The 17,063-nt window shown below is 56.3% G+C and overlaps 1 protein-coding gene across 1 annotated transcript; it reads left to right on the plus strand.

Annotated features, from left to right (window-relative positions):
- The first annotated feature begins 872 nt into the window (after nucleotides 1-872).
- LOC142049340 (uncharacterized) lies at nucleotides 873-3,186 on the plus strand. Its single transcript, XM_075076975.1, has 2 exons — nucleotides 873-2,014; nucleotides 2,441-3,186. Exons 1-2 carry the CDS (start codon nucleotides 927-929, stop codon nucleotides 2,475-2,477), a joined length of 1,125 nt encoding a protein of 374 aa, XP_074933076.1. The 5' UTR covers nucleotides 873-926; the 3' UTR covers nucleotides 2,478-3,186.
- Nucleotides 3,187-17,063: the final 13,877 nt, after the last annotated feature.

The raw sequence follows: 17,063 nt of genomic DNA on the forward strand, positions 1-17,063 counted from the left end.
GGAGGGGCGTCCAGTACACCTGGAATCGACTGCCCCAGGGGTGGAAACACAGTCCTACCATTTGCCATGGACTGATTCAGACTGTACTGGAACAGGGAGAAGCTCCAGAACACCTTCAATACATTGATGACATCATTGTGTGGGGCAGCACAGCAGAAGAAGTTTTTGAGAAAGGTGAGAAAATAGTCCAAATCCTTCTGAAAGCTGGTTTTGCCATAAAACAAAGTAAGGTGAAGGGACCTGCACGAGAAATCCAGTTCTTAGGAATTAAATGGCAAGACGGTCGTCGTCAGATTCCAATGGATGTGATCAACAAAATAGCAGCCATGTCTCCACCAACTAGCAAAAAGGAAACACAAGCTTTCTTGGGCGTTGTGGGTTTTTGGAGAATGCATATTCCAAATTACAGTCTGATCGTGAGCCCTCTCTATCAAGTGACCCGGAAAAAGAATGATTTCAAATGGGGCCCTGAGCAACGACAAGCCTTTGAACAGATTAAACGAGAAATAGTCCATGCAGTAGCTCTTGGGCCAGTCCGGGCAGGACAAGATGTAAAAAATGTGCTCTACACTGCAGCCGGGGAGAATGGCCCTACCTGGAGTCTCTGGCAGAAAGCACCTGGGGAGACCCGGGGTCGACCCCTAGGGTTTTGGAGTCGGGGATACAGAGGGTCTGAAGCCCGCTATACTCCAACTGAAAAAGAGATATTGGCAGCATATGAAGGGGTTCGAGCTGCTTCAGAAGTGGTTGGTACTGAAGCACAGTTGCTCCTGGCACCCCGACTGCCAGTGCTGGGCTGGATGTTCAAAGGAAACATCCCCTCTACACACCATGCAACTGATGCTACGTGGAGTAAATGGGTTGCACTGATCACCCAGCGGGCTCGAGTAGGAAACCCCAGTCGCCCAGGAATCTTGGAAGTGATTATGGACTGGCCAGAAGGCAAAGATTTTGGATTATCACCAGAGGAGGAGGTGACACGTGCTGAAGAAGCCCCACTGTATAACAAACTGCCAGCAGATGAGAAGCAATATGCCCTGTTCACTGATGGGTCCTGTCGCCTTGTGGGAAAGCACCGGAGATGGAAGGCTGCTGTATGGAGTCCTACACGACAAGTAGCAGAAACTGCTGAAGGAGAAGGTGAATCGAGCCAGTTTGCAGAGGTAAAGGCCATCCAGCTGGCCTTAGACATCGCTGAACGGGAAAAGTGGCCAGTGCTCTATCTCTATACTGACTCCTGGATGGTGGCAAATGCCCTGTGGGGCTGGCTGCAGCAATGGAAGCAAAGCAACTGGCAGCGCAGAGGCAAACCCATCTGGGCTGCCACATTGTGGCAAGATATTGCTGCCCGGGTAGAGAAACTGGTTGTAAAGGTACGGCATGTGGATGCTCACGTCCCCAAGAGTCGGGCCACTGAAGAACATCGAAACAACCAGCAGGTAGATCGGGCTGCCAAGATTGAAGTGGCTGAGGTGGATCTGGACTGGCAGCATAAGGGTGAACTATTTCTAGCTCGGTGGGCCCATGACACCTCAGGCCATCAAGGGAGAGATGCAACATACAGGTGGGCTCGTGATCGAGGGGTGGACTTGACCATGGGTATTATTGCACAGGTTATCCACGAATGTGACACATGCGCTGCAATCAAGCAAGCGAAGCGGGTAAAGCCTCTGTGGTATGGGGGACGATGGCTGAAATATAAATATGGGGAGGCCTGGCAAATTGACTATATCACACTCCCACAGACCCGCCAAGGCAAGCGCCATGTGCTTACAATGGTAGAAACAACGACTGGCTGGCTGGAAACATATCCTGTCCCCCACGCCACTGCCCGGAACACTATCCTGGGTCTTGAGAAACAAGTCCTGTGGCGACATGGCACCCCAGAGAGGATTGAGTCAGACAATGGGACTCATTTCCGAAATAGCCTCATAGACACCTGGGCCAAAGAGCACGGCATTGAGTGGGTGTATCACATCCCCTATCACGCACCAGCCTCTGGGAAAATTGAAAGGTACAATGGACTGTTAAAACCACACTGAGAGCAATGGGGGGTGGGACATTCAAGCACTGGGATACACATTTAGCAAAAGCCACGTGGTTAGTCAACACGAGGGGATCTGCCAACCGAGCTGGCCCTGCCCAGTCAGAAATCCTACATACTGTGGAAGGGGATAGAGTCCCTGTAGTGCACACAAAAAGTATGCTGGGCAAAACAGTCTGGGTTCTTCCTGCCTCTGGCAAAGGCAAACCCATTCGTGGGATTGTTTTTGCTCGAGGACCTGGGTGCACTTGGTGGGTGATGCGGGAGGATGGAGAAATCCGATGTGTGCCTCAAGGGGATTTGATTTTGGGTGAAAACAGTCAATGAACTGAATGGCACAATGTGAACTGCTATATAATATTGTGTGTCACCTCTGTGTTGTATCAATGATATCAGAGTACGAGCCTCCCAACCCATGGAAGATCAACTATGAAACAAGCCGTGCAGCAGTGATGGAACGATGACTGACTCGGTATGCAGCAACCCAACGCCACACACCATCTCTCCCACCCGGAAAGACTGATACAACAGATGGAGCCCAGAGTCATGGACTGCGTGAACTCAATGGACATTTTAATGGACATTTTACAGGGAAGATCCATGAACTAAGGGAATGATGTCTGTGTATTATGTTAAAGGATGGGAAGGGGAGGGGTGGTGGTTGGTACGGTTGTATTGCATCATATGGGACCTGGGCATGGTGTAAGTGGTATGGAATAAGGGGTGGAGAATGTGCTGGTTTTGGCTGAGAAGGGGTTAATTCTCCTCACTGTGGGGGTCAGCTACCTTTCCAGCTTCCCGCGCTCTGCCGCGTGGCGTGGCAGGGGGGGCTGGGAGGGGCAGGGCCATGGTGGGGGCGGCTGACCCCGACTGGCCAATGGCAGGTTCATTCCATACCATGTGACACCATGACCAGTATATTGAGGGGGGGCAGTGGCAGCGCGCGGGCGGCGCGGCGTCGGGTCGGCGGGCGGCGAGCGGCTGCGGCGCGTGCGGTTTGTTCCGGCGGTTCGTTCCCCCTCTCCCCTCCCCTCCCTTCCCCCCTCCCCCGGGGCTTTGCGCCTCTCGTTGTTCTCCTTCACATTGCATTTCTACTGTTGTTTCTTTTAATTTTCATTATTAAACTGTTCTTATCCCAACCCACGAGCGTTACCCTTCTGATTCTCTCCCCCATCTACCGGTGGGGGAGTGAGCGAGCGACTGTGTGGGGCTGAGCTGCCGCTAAACCACGACACAGTGCATCACAGACGGACTGACTGACTGACTCCCTGCTGCAGTCAGTCAGTCAGTGCGTCAGAGACGGACAGACTGACTGACTGACTCCCTGCCTCAGTCAGTCAGTGCGTCAGAGACTGACTGACTGACTGACTGACTCCCCGCTGCAGTCAGTCAGTGCGTCAGAGACTGACTGAGTGACTGACTCGCTGCGGCACACAGTCAGTCCGTCAGAGACTGACTGAGTCACTGACTGAATGACTCCCTGCCGCAGTCAGTTAGTCAGTCCGTCAGAGACTGATGGACTGAGTGACTCCCTGCCGCATTCAGTCCGTCAGTACGTCACAGACTGACCGACTTAGTGACTCCCTGCCGCAGTCAGTCTGTCAGTGCGTCACAGACGGACTGACTGACTGACTCCCTGCTGCAGTCAGTCAGTCAGTGCGTCAGAGACTGACTGACTGATACCCTGCCGCAGTCAGTCAGTGCGCCAGAGACTTACTGACTCCCTGCCGCAGTCAGTCAGTCTGTCAGAGACTGACTGAGTCACTGACTGACTGACTCCCTGCCGCAGTCAGTCAGTCAGTCCGTCAGAGACTGACTGAGTCACTGACTGACTGACTCCCTGCCGCAGTCAGTCAGTCAGTCCGTCAGAGACTGACAGACTGAGTGACTCCCTGCCGCGGTCAGTCAGTCAGTGTGTCACAGACTGACTGACTGAGTGACTCCCTGCCGCAGTCAGTCCGTCAGTGCGTCAGAGACGGACTGACTGACTGAGTGACTCCCTGCCGCAGTCAGTCAGTGCGTCAGAGACTGACTGACTGACTCCCTGCCGCAGTCAGTCAGTCAGTCCGTCAGAGACTGACTGACTCCCTGCCGCAGTCAGTCAGTCAGTCCGTCAGAGACTGACTGACTCCCTGCCGCAGTCATTCAGTCAGTCCGTCAGAGACTGACTGAGTCACTGACTGACTTACTCCCTGCCGCAGTCATTCAGTCAGTCCGTCAGAGACTGACTGAGTCACTGACTGACAGACTCCCTGCCGCAGTCAGACAGTCAGTCCGTCAGAGACTGACAGACTGAGTGACTCCCTGCCGCAGTCAGTCAGTCCGTGTGTCAGAGATGGACTGACTGACTGAGTGACTCCCTGCCACAGTCAGTCCGTCAGTGCGTCAGAGACGGACTGACTGACTGACTGACTCCCTGCTGCAGTCAGTCAGTGCGTCAGAGATGGACTGATTGACTGACTGACTCCCTGCCGCAGTCAGTCAGAGCGTCAGAGACTGACTGAGTGACTACCAGCCGCAGTTAGTTAGTCAGTCCGTCAGAGACTGATGGACTGAGCGACTCCCTGCCGCATTCAGTCCGTCAGTACGTCACAGACTGACTGACTTAGTGACTCCCTGCCGCAGTCAGTCTGTCAGTGCATCACAGACGGACTGACTGACTGACTCCCTGCTGCAGTCAGTCCGTCAGTGCGTCAGAGACTGAGTGACTGACTCCCTGCCACAGTCAGTCAGTGCGTCAGAGACTGACTGTCTGATGCCCTGCCGCAGTCAGTCAGTGCGCCAGAGACTTACTGACTCCCTGCTGCAGTCAGTCAGTCCGTCAGAGACTGACTGAGTCACTGACTGACTGACTCCCTGCCGCAGTCAGTCCGTCAGGGCGTCAGAGCTGGATTGACTGACTGACTGACTCCCTGCCGCAGTCAGTCAGTGCGTCAGAGACTGACTGAGTGACTCCCTGCCGCAGTCAGTCAGTCAGTCCGTCAGAGACTGATGGACTTAGTGACTCCCTCCCGCAGTCAGTCTGTCAGGAATCAGAGACGGACTGACTGACTGACTCCCTGCCGCAGTCAGTCAGTCTGTGCGTCAGAGACTGAGTGACTGACTGACTCCCTGCCGCAGTCTGTCCGTCATTGCGTCAGACACTGACTGACTAACTGACTCCCTGCCGCAGTCAGTCAGTGCGTCAGAGACTGTCTGAGTCACTGACTGACTCCCTGCCGCAGTCAGTCAGTCAGTCCGTCAGAGACTGACTGAGTCACTGACTGACTGACTCCCTGCCGCAGTCAGTCAGTCAGTGCGTCAGAGACTGACTGAGTCACTGACTGACTCCCTGCCGCAGTCAGTCAGTCAGTCCGTCAGAGACTGACTGAGTGACTCCCTGCTGCAGTCAGTCCGTCAGTACGTCACAGACTGACGGACTTAGTGACTCCCTGCCGCAGTCAGTCTGACAGTGCATCAGAGACGGACTGACTGATTGATCCCCTGCCGCAGTCACTCAGTCAGTCCGTCAGAGACTGACTGAGTCACTGAGTGACTGACTCCCTGCCGCAGTCAGTCAGTCAGTCCGTCAGAGACTGAGTCACTGACTCCCTGCCGCAGTCAGTCAGTCCGTCAGAGACTGACTGAATCCCTGCCGCAGTCAGTCAGTCAGTGCTTCAGAGACTGACTGAGTGACTGACTGACTTCCTGCCGCAGTCAGTCCACCAGTGCGTCAGAGAAGGACTGAGTGAATGACTCCCTGCTGCAGTCAGTCAGTGCGTCAGAGACGGACTGACTGAGTGACTGACTCCCTGCCGCAGTCAGTCAGTGCGTCAGAGACTTACTGACTGACTGACTGACTCCCTGCCGCAGTCAGTCAGTGTGTCAGAGACGGACTGACTGACTGACTGACTGACTCACTGCCGCAGTCATTCAGTCAGTGCGTCAGAGACTGACTGAGTCACTGACTGACTGACTCTCTGCCGCAGTCAGTCAGTCAGTCCGTCAGAGACTGACTGAGTCACTGACTGACTGACTCCCTGCCGCAGTCAGTCAGTCAGTGCGTCAGAGACTGAGTCACTCACTGACTGACTCTCTGCCGCAGTCAGTCAGTCAGTCCGTCAGAGACTGAGTCACTGACTGACTCCCTGCCACAGTCAGTCAGTCCGTCAGAGACTGACTGACTCCCTGCCGCAGTCAGTCAGTCCGTCAGAGACTGACCTACTCCCTGCCGCAGTCAGCCAGTCAGTCTGTCAGAGACTGACTGAGTCACTTACTGACTGACTCCCTGCCGCAGTCAGTCAGTCAGTGTGTCAGGGACTGACTGAGTCACTGACTCCCTGCCACAGTCAGTCAGTGCGTCAGAGACTGACTGACTGACTGACTCCCTGCCGAGGTCAGACAGTCCGTCAGAGACTGTCTGACTCCCTGCCGCAGTCAGTCAGTGCGTCAGAGATTTACTGACTCCCTGCCGCAGTCAGTCAGTCCGTCAGAGACTGACTGAGTCACTGACTGACTGACTCCCTGCCGCAGTCAGTCAGTCAGCCCGTCAGAGACTGACAGACTGAGTGACTGACTCCCTGCCGCAGTCAGTCAGTCAGTGCGTCACAGACGGACTGACTGACTGAGTGACTCCCTGCCGCAGTCAGTCAGTGCGTCAGACACGGACTGACTGACTGACTGACTCCCTGCCGCAGTCAGTCAGTGTGTCAGAGATTACTGACTCCCTGCCGCAGTCAGTCAGTCCGTCAGAGAATGACTGAGTCACTGACTGACTGACTCCATGCCGCAGTCAGTCAGTCAGTCCGTCAGAGACTGACTGACTCCCTGCCGCAGTCAGTCAGTCAGTCCGTCAGAGACTGACTGAGACACTGACTGACTGACTCCCTGCCGCAGTCAGTCAGTCAGTCCGTCATAGACTGACTGAGTGACTCCCTGCTGCAGTAAGTCAGTCCGTCAGAGACTGACTGAGTCACTGACTGACTGCCTCCCTGCCGTAGTCAGTCAGTCAGTCCGTCAGAGACTGACTGAATCCGTGCCGCAGTCAGTCAGTCAGTCAGTCACAGACTGACTGAGTCACTGACTGACTGACTCCCTGCCACAGTCAGTCAGTCCGTCACAGACTGACTGAGTCACTGACTGACTGACTCCCTGCCGCAGTCAGTCAGTCAGCGCGTCAGGGACTGACTGAGTCACTGACTCCCTGCCGCAGTCAGTCCGTCAGTGCGTCAGAGACGGACTGACTGACTGTCTCCCTGCCGCAGTCAGTCAGTGCGTCAGAGACTGACTGACTCCCTGCTGCAGTCAGTCAGTCCGTCAGAGACTGTCTGAGTCACTGACTGACTCCCTGCCACAGTCAGTCAGTCCGTCAGAGACTGAGTCACTGACTGACTGACTCCCTGCCGCAGTCAGTCAGTCAGTCCGTCAGAGACTGACACACTGAGTGACTCCCTGCCGCAGTCAGTCCATCAGTGCGTCAGAGACGGACTGACTGACTGACTGACTCCCTGCCGCAGTCAGTCAGTCCGTTAGAGACGGACTGATTGACTGAATGACTCCCTGCCGCAGCCAGTCAGTCAGTGCGTCAGAGACGGACTGACTGACTGACTGACTCCCTGCCGCAGTCAGTCAGTGCGTCAGAGACTGTCTGACTCCCTGCCGCAGTTCAGTCAGTCTGTCAGAGGCTGACTGTGTCACTGACTGACTGACTCCCTGCCGCAGTCAGTCAGTCCGTCAGAGACTGAGTGACTCCCTGCCGCAGTCAGTCAGCCAGTCCGTCAGAGACTGAGTGACTCCCTGCCGCAGTCAGTCAGTCAGTCCGTCAGAGACTGACTGAGTGACTCCCTGCCACAGTCAGTTAGTCAGTCCGTCAGAGACTGATGGAGTGACTCCCTGCCGCATTCAGTCCGTCAGTACGTCACAGACTGACGGACTGAGTGACTCCCTGCCGCAGTCAGTCTGCCAGTGCGTCACAGACAGACTGACTGACTTACTCCCTGCTGCAGTCAGTCCGTCAGTGCGTCAGAGACTGACTGACTGACTGACTCCCTGCCACAGTCAGTCAGTGCGTCAGAGACTTACTGACTGACTGACTCCCTGCCGCAGTCAGTCAGTGCGTCAGAGACTGACTGACTGACGCCCTGCTGCAGTCAGTCAGATGGTCAGAGACTATCTGACTCCCTGCCGCAGTCAGTCAGTCCGTCAGAGACTGACTGAGTCACTGACTGACTGACTCCCTGCCGCAGTCAGTCAGTCAGTCCGTCAGAGACTGACAGACTGAATGAATCCGTGCCGCAGTCAGTCCGTCAGTGCGTCAGAGACGGACTGACTCACTGACTGACTCCCTGCCGCAGTCAGTCAGTGCGTCAGAGACGGACTGATTGACTGACTGACTCCCTGCCGCAGTCAGTCAGTCCGTCAGAGACTGACTGAGTCACTGACTGACTGACTCCCTGGCGCAGTCAGTCAGTCAGTCCGTCAGAGACTGAGTGACTGAGTGACTCCCTGCCGCATCTGTCAGTCAGTCCGTCAGAGACTGAGTGAGTCCCTGCCGCAGTCAGTCAGTCAGTCCGTCAGAGACTGAGTGACTCCCTGCCGCAGTCAGTCAGTCAGTCCGTCAGAGACTGACTGACTCCCTGCTGCAGTCAGTAAGTCAGTCCGTCAGAGACTGACTGACTCACTGACTGACTGACTCCCTGCCGCAGTCAGTCAGTCAGTCCGTCAGAGACTGAGTCACTGACTGAATGACTCCCTGCCGCAGTCAGTCAGACAGTGCGTCAGAGACTGAGTCACTGACTGACCGACTCCCTGCCGCAGTCAGTCAGTGCATCAGAGATGGACTGACTGACTGACTTACTCCCTGCCGCAGTCAGTCAGTGCGTCAGAGACTGACTGACTGACTGAATGACTCCCTGCCGCAGTCAGTCAGTGCGTCAGAGACTGACTGACTGACTCCCTGCCGCAGACAGTCGGTCCGTCAGAGACTGTGTGGCTCCCTGCCGCAGTCACTCAGTCCGTCAGAGACTGACTGAGTCACTGACTGACTTACTCCCTGCCGCAGTCAGTCAGTCAGTCCGTCAGAGACAGACTGAGTCACTGACTGACTGACTCCCTGCCGCAGTCAGTCAGTCAGTCAGTCCGTCAGAGACTGACAGACTGAGTGACTCCCTGCCGCAGTCAGTCCGTCAGGGCGTTCAGAGACGGACTGACTGAATGACTGACTCCCTGCCGCAGTCAGTCAGTGTTTCAGAGACGGACTGACTGACCGACTGACTCCCTGCCGCAGTCAGTCAGTGCGTCAGAGACGGACTGACTTACTGACTGACTCCCTGCCGCAGTCAGTCAGTGCGTCAGAGACTGACTGACTGACTCCCTGCCGCAGTCATTCAGTCAGTCCGTCAGAGACGGACAGACTCCCTGCCGCAGTCAGTCAGTCCGTCAGAGACTGATTGACTCCCTGCCGCAGTCAGTCAGTCAGTCCGTCAGAGACTGACTGAGTCCCTGCCGCAGTCAGTCAGTCAGTCCGTCAGAGACTGACTGAGTCACTGACTGACTGACTCCCTGCCGCAGTCAGTCCGTCAGCGCGTCAGAGATGGACTGAGTGACTGACTCCCTGCCGCAGTCAGTCAGTGCGTCAGAGACGGACTGACTGACTGACTGACTCCCTGCCGCAGTCAGTCAGTGCGTCAGAGACTGACTGACTGACTCCCTGCCGCAGTCAGTCACTGTGTCAGAGACGGACTGACTGACTACCTGCCGCAGACAGTCAGGCCGTCAGAGACTGTGTGACTCCCTGCCGCAGTCAGTCAGTCCGTCAGAGACTGATGGACTGAGTGACTCCCTGCCGCAGTCAGTACGTCAGTACGTCACAGACTGAGGGACTGAGTGACTCCCTGCCGCAGTCAGTCTGTCAGTGCATCACAGACGGACTGATTGACTGACTCCCTGCCGCAGTCAGTCCGTCAGTGCGTCAGACACTGACTGACTGACTGAATCCCTGCCAAAGTCAGTCAGTGCGTCAGAGACTGACTGACTGACTGACTGACTCCCTGCCGCAGTCAGTCAGTGCGTCAGAGACTGAGTCACTGACTGACTCCCTGCCGCAGTCAGTCAGTCCGTCAGAGACTGAGTCACTGACTGACTCCCTGCCGCAGTCAGTCAGTCAGTCTGTCAGAGACTGACTGAGTCACTGACTGACTCCCTGCCGCAGTCAGTCAGTCAGTACGTCAGAGACTGACTGAGTGACTGACTGACTCCCTGCCGCAGTCAGTCCATCAGTGCGTCAGAGACAGACTGACTGACTGACTCCCTGCCGCAGTCAGTCAGTGCGTCAGAGACTGACTGACTGACTGACTCGCTGCCGCAGACAGTCAGTCCGTCAGAGACTGTGTGACTCACTACCGCAGTCAGTCAGTGCGTCAGAGACTGAGTCACTGACTGACTCCCTGCCGCAGTCAGTCAGTCAGTCCGTCAGAGACTGAGTCACTGACTGACTCCCTGCCGCAGTCAGTCAGTCAGTCCGTCAGAGAGTGACTGAGTGACTCCCTGCTGCAGTCAGTTAGTCAGTCCGTCAGAGACTGATGGACTGAGTGACTCCCTGCCGCATTCAGTCCGTCAGTACGTCACAGACTGACGGAGTGAGTGACTCCCTGCCACAGTCAGTCTGTCACTGCGTCACAGACGGACTGACTGACTGACTCCCTGCTGCAGTCAGTCTGTCAGTGCGTCACAGACGAACTGACTGACTGACTCTCTGCTGCAGTCAGTCCGTCAGTGCGTCACAGACGGACTGACTGACTGACTCCCTGCTGCAGTCAGTCCGTCAGTGCGTCACCGATGGACTGATTGACTGACTCCCTGCTGCAGTCAGTCCGTCAGTGCGTCAGAGACTGACTGACTGACTCCCTGCCGCAGTCAGTCAGTGCGTCAGAGACTTACTGACTGACTGACTGACTCCCTGCCGCAGTCAGTCAGTCAGTCCGTCAGAGACTGACTGAGTCACTGACTGACTCCCTGCCACAGTCAGTCAGTCAGCCCGTCAGAGACTGACTGACTTTCTGCCGCAGTCAATAAGTCCGTCCGTCAGAGACTGACTGACTGACTGACTCCCTGCCACAGTCAGTCAGTGCATCAGAGACTGACTGACTGACTGACTGCCTGCCGCAGTCAGTCAGTGCGTCAGAGACTGTCTGACTCCCTGCCGCAGTCAGTCAGTGCGCCAGATTCTTACTGACTCCCTGCCGCAGTCAGTCATTCCGTCAGAGACTGACTGACTCACTGACTGACTGACTCCCTGCCGCAGTCAGCCAGTGTGTCAGAGACGGACTGACTGACTGACTGACTCCGTGCCGCAGTCAGTCAGTGCGTCAGAGACGGACTGACTGACTGACTGACTCCCTGCCGCAGTCAGTCAGTGCGTCAGAGACTGACTGACAGACTCCCTGCCACAGTCAGTCAGTCCGTCAGAGACTGAGTGACTCCCTGCCGCAGTCAGTCAGTCCGTCAGAGACTGATTGACTCCCTGCCGCAGTCAGTCAGTCCGTCAGAGACTGACTGAGTCACTGACTGACTGAGTCCCTGCCGCAGTCAGTCAGTCAGTGCGTCAGAGACTGACTGAGTGACTGACTGACTTCCTGCTGCAGTCAGTCCATCAGTGCGTCAGAGACAGACTGACTGACTGACTCCCTGCCGCAGTCAGTCAGTGTGTCAGAGACTGACTGAGTCACTGACTGACTCCCTGCCACAGTCAGTCAGTCAGTCCGTCAGAGACTGACTGAGTGACTCCCTGCCGCAGTCAGTTAGTCAGTCCGTCAGAGACTGATGGACTGAGTGACTCGCTGCCGCATTCAGACCGTCAGTACGTCACAGACTGACGGAGTGAGTGACTCCCTGCTGCAGTCAGTCTGTCAGTGCGTCACAGACGGACTGAGTGACTGACTCCCTGCTGCAGTCAGTCCGTCAGTGCGTCACAGACGGACTGATTGACTGACTCCCTGCTGCAGTCAGTACGTCAGTGCGTCACAGATGGACTGACTGACTGACTCCCTGCTGCAGTCAGTCCGTCAGTGCGTCAGAGACTGACTGACTGACTCCCTGCCGCAGTCAGTCAGTCCGTCAGAGACTGACTGAGTCACTGACTGACTCCCTGCCGCAGACAGTCAATCAGTGCGTCAGAGACTGACTGAGTCACTGACTGACTGACTCCCTGCCGCAGTCAGTCAGTCAGCCCGTCAGAGACTGACTCACTCTCTGCCGCAGTCAGTCCGTCAGTCCGTCAGAGACTGACTGAGTGACTCCCTGCCGCAGTCAGTCAGTCAGTCCGTCAGAGACTGATGGACTGAGTGACTCCCTGCCGCAGTCAGTACGTCAGTACATCACAGACTGACGGACTGAGTGACTCCCTGCCGCAGTCCGTCTGTCAGTGCATCACAGACGGACTGACTGACTGACTCCCTGCCGCAGTCAGTCCGTCAGTGCGTCAGACACTGACTGACTCACTGAATCCCTGCCGCAGTCAGTCAGTGCGTCAGAGACTGACTGACTGACTGACTGACTCCCTGCCGCAGTCAGTCAGTACGTCAGAGACTGAGTCACTGACTGACTCCCTGCCGCAGTCAGTCAGTCAGTCCGTCAGAGACTGAGTCACTGACTGACTCCCTGCCGCAGTCAGTCAGTCAGTCTGTCAGAGACTGACTGAGTCACTGACAGACTCCCTGCCGCAGTCAGTCAGTCAGTCCGTCAGAGACTGACTCCTTGCCGCAGTCAGTCAGTGCATCAGAAACTGACTGACTGACTCCCAGCCGCAGTCAGTCAGTCCGTCAGAGACTTACTGACTCCCTGCCGCAGTCAGTCAGTCCGTCAGAGACTGACTGAGTCACTGACTGACTGACTCCCTGCCGCAGTCAGTCCGTCAGTGCGTCAGAGACGGACTGACTGACTGACTGACTCCCTGCCGCAGTCAGTCAGTCCGTCAGAGACTGACTGATTGACTGACTGACTCCCTGCCGCAGTCAGTCAGTGCGTCAGAGACGGACTGACTGACTGACTGACTGACTCCCTGCCGCAGTCAGTCAGTCAGTCCGTCAGAGACGGACTGAGTCACTGACTGACTGACTCCCTGCCGCAGTCAGTCAGTGCGTCAGAGAGGGACTGACTGACTGACTGACTCCCTGCCGCAGTCAGTCAATGCGTCAGAGACTGACTGACTGACTGACTCCCTGCCGCAGTCAGTCAGTGCGTCAGAGACTGACTGAGTCACTGACTGACTCCCTGCCGCAGTCAGTCAGTCAGTGCGTTCAGAGACTGACTGAGTCACTGACTGACTCCCTGCCGCAGACAGTCAGTCAGTCCGTCAGAGACTGACTGAGTGACTGACTGACTCCCTGCTGCAGTCAGATAGTCAGTCCATCAGAGACTGATGGACTGAGTGACTCCCTGCCACATTCAGTCCGTCACTACGTCACAGACTAACTGACTGAGTGACTCCCTGCCGCAGTCAGTCTGTCAGTGCGTCACAGACTGACTGACTGACTGACTCCCTGCCACAGTCAGTCAGTGCATCAGAGACTGACTGACTGATGCCCTGCCGCAGTCATTCAGTGCGTCAGAGACTGACTGACTGATGCCCTGCCGCAGTCAGTCAGTCCGTCAGAGACTTACTGACTCCCTGCCGCAGTCAGTCAGTCCGTCAGAGACTGACTGAGTCACTGACTGACTGACTCCCTGCCGCAGTCAGTCAGTCAGTCCGTCAGAGACTGAGTCACTGACTGACTGACTCCCTGCCGCAGTCAGTCGGTTACTCCGTCAGAGACTGACAGACTGACTGACTCCCTGCCGCAGTCAGTCCGTCAGTGCGTCAGAGACGGACTGACTGACTGACTGACTCCCTGCCGCAGTCAGTCAGTGCGTCAGAGACGGACTGACTGACTGACTGACTCCATGCCGCAGTCAGTCAGTGCGTCAGAGACGGACTGATTGACTGACTGACTCCCTGCCGCAGTCAGTCAGTGCGTCAGAGACTGACTGAGTGACTGACTGACTCCCGGTCGCAGTCAGTCCGTCAGTGCGTCAGAGACGGACTGACTGACTGACAACCTGCCGCAGTCAGTCAGTGCGTCAGAGACTGACTGACTGACTCCCTGCCGCAGTCAGTCAGTGCGTCAGAGACTGACTGACTGACTGACTGACTCCCTGCCGCAGACAGTCAGTCCGTCAGAGACTGTGTGACTCCATGCCGCAGTCTGTCAGTCCGTCAGAGACTGACTGACTGACTGACTCCCAGCCGCAGTCAGTCCGTCAGTGCGTCAGAGACGGACTTACTGAATGACTGACTCCCTGCCACAGTCAGTCAGTGCGTCAGAGACGGACTTACTGAATGACTGACTCCCTGCCGCAGTCAGTCTGTCAGTGCGTCAGAGACGGATGGACTGACTGACTGACTCCCTGCCGCTGTCAGTCCGTCACTGCGTCAGTGAAGGACTGACTGACTGACTCCCAGCCGCAGACTGTCAGTCCGTCATAGACTGTGTGACTCCCTGCCGCAGTCAGTCAGTCCGTCAGAGACTGACTGACTGACTGAATGACTCCCTGCCGCAGTCAGTCAGTGCGTCAGAGACTGACTCACTGACTGACTCCCTGCCGCAGACAGTCAGTCCGTCAGAGACTGTGTGACTCCCTGCCGCAGTCAGTCAGTCAGTCCGTCAGAGACTGACTGAGTCACTGACTGACTCCCTGCCGCAGTCAGTCAGTCAGTCCGTCAGAGACTGACTGACTCCCTGTCGCAGTCAGTCAGTCAGTCCGTCAGAGACTGACTGACTCCCTGCTGCTGTCAGTCAGTCAGTCCATCAGAGACTGACTGACTCCCTGCCGCAGTCAGTCATTCCGTCAGAGACTGACTGAGTGACTGACTGACTCCCTGCCACAGCCAGTCAGTCAGTCCGTCAGAGACTGACAGAGTGACTCCCTGCCGCAGTCAGTTAGTCAGTCCATCAGAGACTGATGGACTGAGTGACTCCCAGCCACATTCAGTCCGTCACTACGTCACAGACTAACTCACTGAGTGACTCCCTGCCGCAGTCAGTCAGCCAGTCCGTCAGAGACTGTCTGAGTCACTGACTGACTGACTCTCTGCCGCAGTCAGTCAGTCAGTCCGTCAGAGACTGAGTCACTGACTGACTGACTCCCTGCCGCAGTCAGTCAGTCAGTCCGTCAGAGACTGACTGAGTCACGGACTGACTGACTCCCTGCCGCAGTCAGTCAGTCAGTGCGTCAGAGACCGAGTGACTGACTGACTCCCTGCCGCAGTCAGTCCGTCAGTGCGTCAGAGACGGACTGACTGACTGACTCCGTGCCGCAGTCAGTCAGTCCGTCAGAGACTGACTCACTGACTGACTCCCTGCCGCAGTCAGTCAGTCAGTCCGTCAGAGACTGACTGACTCCCTGCCGCAGTCAGTCAGTCCGTCAGAGACTGACTGACTCCCTGCTGCAGTCAGTCAGTCAGTCCATCAGAGACTGACTGACTCCCTGCCGCAGTCAGTCATTCCGTCAGAGACTGACTGAGTGACTGACTGACTCCCTGCCGCAGCCAGTCAGTCAGTCCGTCAGAGACTGACTGAGTGACTCCCTGCCGCAGTCAGTTAGTCAGTCCATCAGAGACTGATGGACTGAGTGACTCCCTGCCGCAGTCAGTCTGTCAGGAATCAGAGACGGACTGACTGACTGACTCCCTGCCGCAGTCAGTCTGTCAGTGCGTCACAGACGGACTGACTGACTGACTCCCTGCTGCAGTCAGTCCGTCAGTGCGTCAGAGACTGACGGACTGACTGACTCCCTGCCGCAGTCAGTCAGTGCGTCAGAGAGTGACTGACTGACTCCCTGCCGCAGTCAGTCAGTCCGTCAGAGACTGTCTGACTCCCAGCCACAGTCAGTCAGTGCGTCAGAGACTTACTGACTCTCTGCCGCAGTCAGTCAGTCAGTCCGTCAGAGACTGACTGAGTCACTGACTGACTGACTCCCTGCCGCAGTCAGTCAGTCACTCCGTCAGAGACTGAGTCACTGACTGACTGACTCCCTGCCGCAGTCAGTCAGTCACTCCGTCAGAGACTGACAGACTGACTGACTCCCTGCCGCAGTCAGTCCGTCAGTGCGTCAGAGACGGACTGACTGACTGACTGACTCCCTGCCGCAGTCAGTCAGTGCGTCAGAGATGGACTGATTGACTGACTGACTCCCTGCCGCAGTCAGTCAGTGCGTCAGAGATGGACTGACTGACTGACTGACTCCCTGCCGCAGTCAGTCAGTGCATCAGAGACTGACTGACTGACTCCCTGCCGCAGTCAGTCTGTCAGTGCGTCAGAGACGGATGGACTGACTGACTCCCAGCCGCAGACAGTCAGTCCGTCAGAGACTGTGTGACTCCCTGCCGCAGTCAGTCAGTCCGTCAGAGCCTGACTGACTCCCTGACTGACTGACTCCCTGCCGCAGTCAGTCAGCCAGTCCGTCAGAGACTGTCTGAGTCACTGACTGACTGACTCCCTGCCGCAGTCAGTCAGTCAGTCCGTCAGAGACTGACTGAGTCACTGACTGACTGACTCCCTGCCGCAGTCAGTCAATGCGTCAGAGACTGACTGACTGACTGACTGACTCCCTGCCGCAGTCAGTCAGTGCGTCAGAGACTGACTGAGTCACTGACTGACTCCCTGCCGCAGTCAGTCAGTCAGTGCGTCAGAGACTGACTGAGTCACTGACTGACTCCCTGCCGCAGTCAGTCAGTCAGTGCGTCAGAGACTGACTGACTGACTGACTGACTCCCTGCTGCAGTCAGTCAGTCCGTCAGAGACTGACTGAGTCACTGAATGACGGACTCCCTGCCGCAGTCAGTCAGTCAGTCTGTCAGAGACTGACTGACTCCCTGCCGCAGTCAGTCAGTCCGTCAGAGACTGACTGAGTGACTGACTGACTCCCTGCCGCAGTCATTCAGTCAGTCCATCAGAGACTGATGGACTGAGTATCTCCCTGCCACATTCAGTCCGTCACTACGTCA

The sequence above is a fragment of the Phalacrocorax aristotelis genome, chromosome W (genome assembly GCF_949628215.1).
Source record: "Phalacrocorax aristotelis chromosome W, bGulAri2.1, whole genome shotgun sequence".
NCBI lineage: Eukaryota > Metazoa > Chordata > Aves > Suliformes > Phalacrocoracidae > Phalacrocorax > Phalacrocorax aristotelis.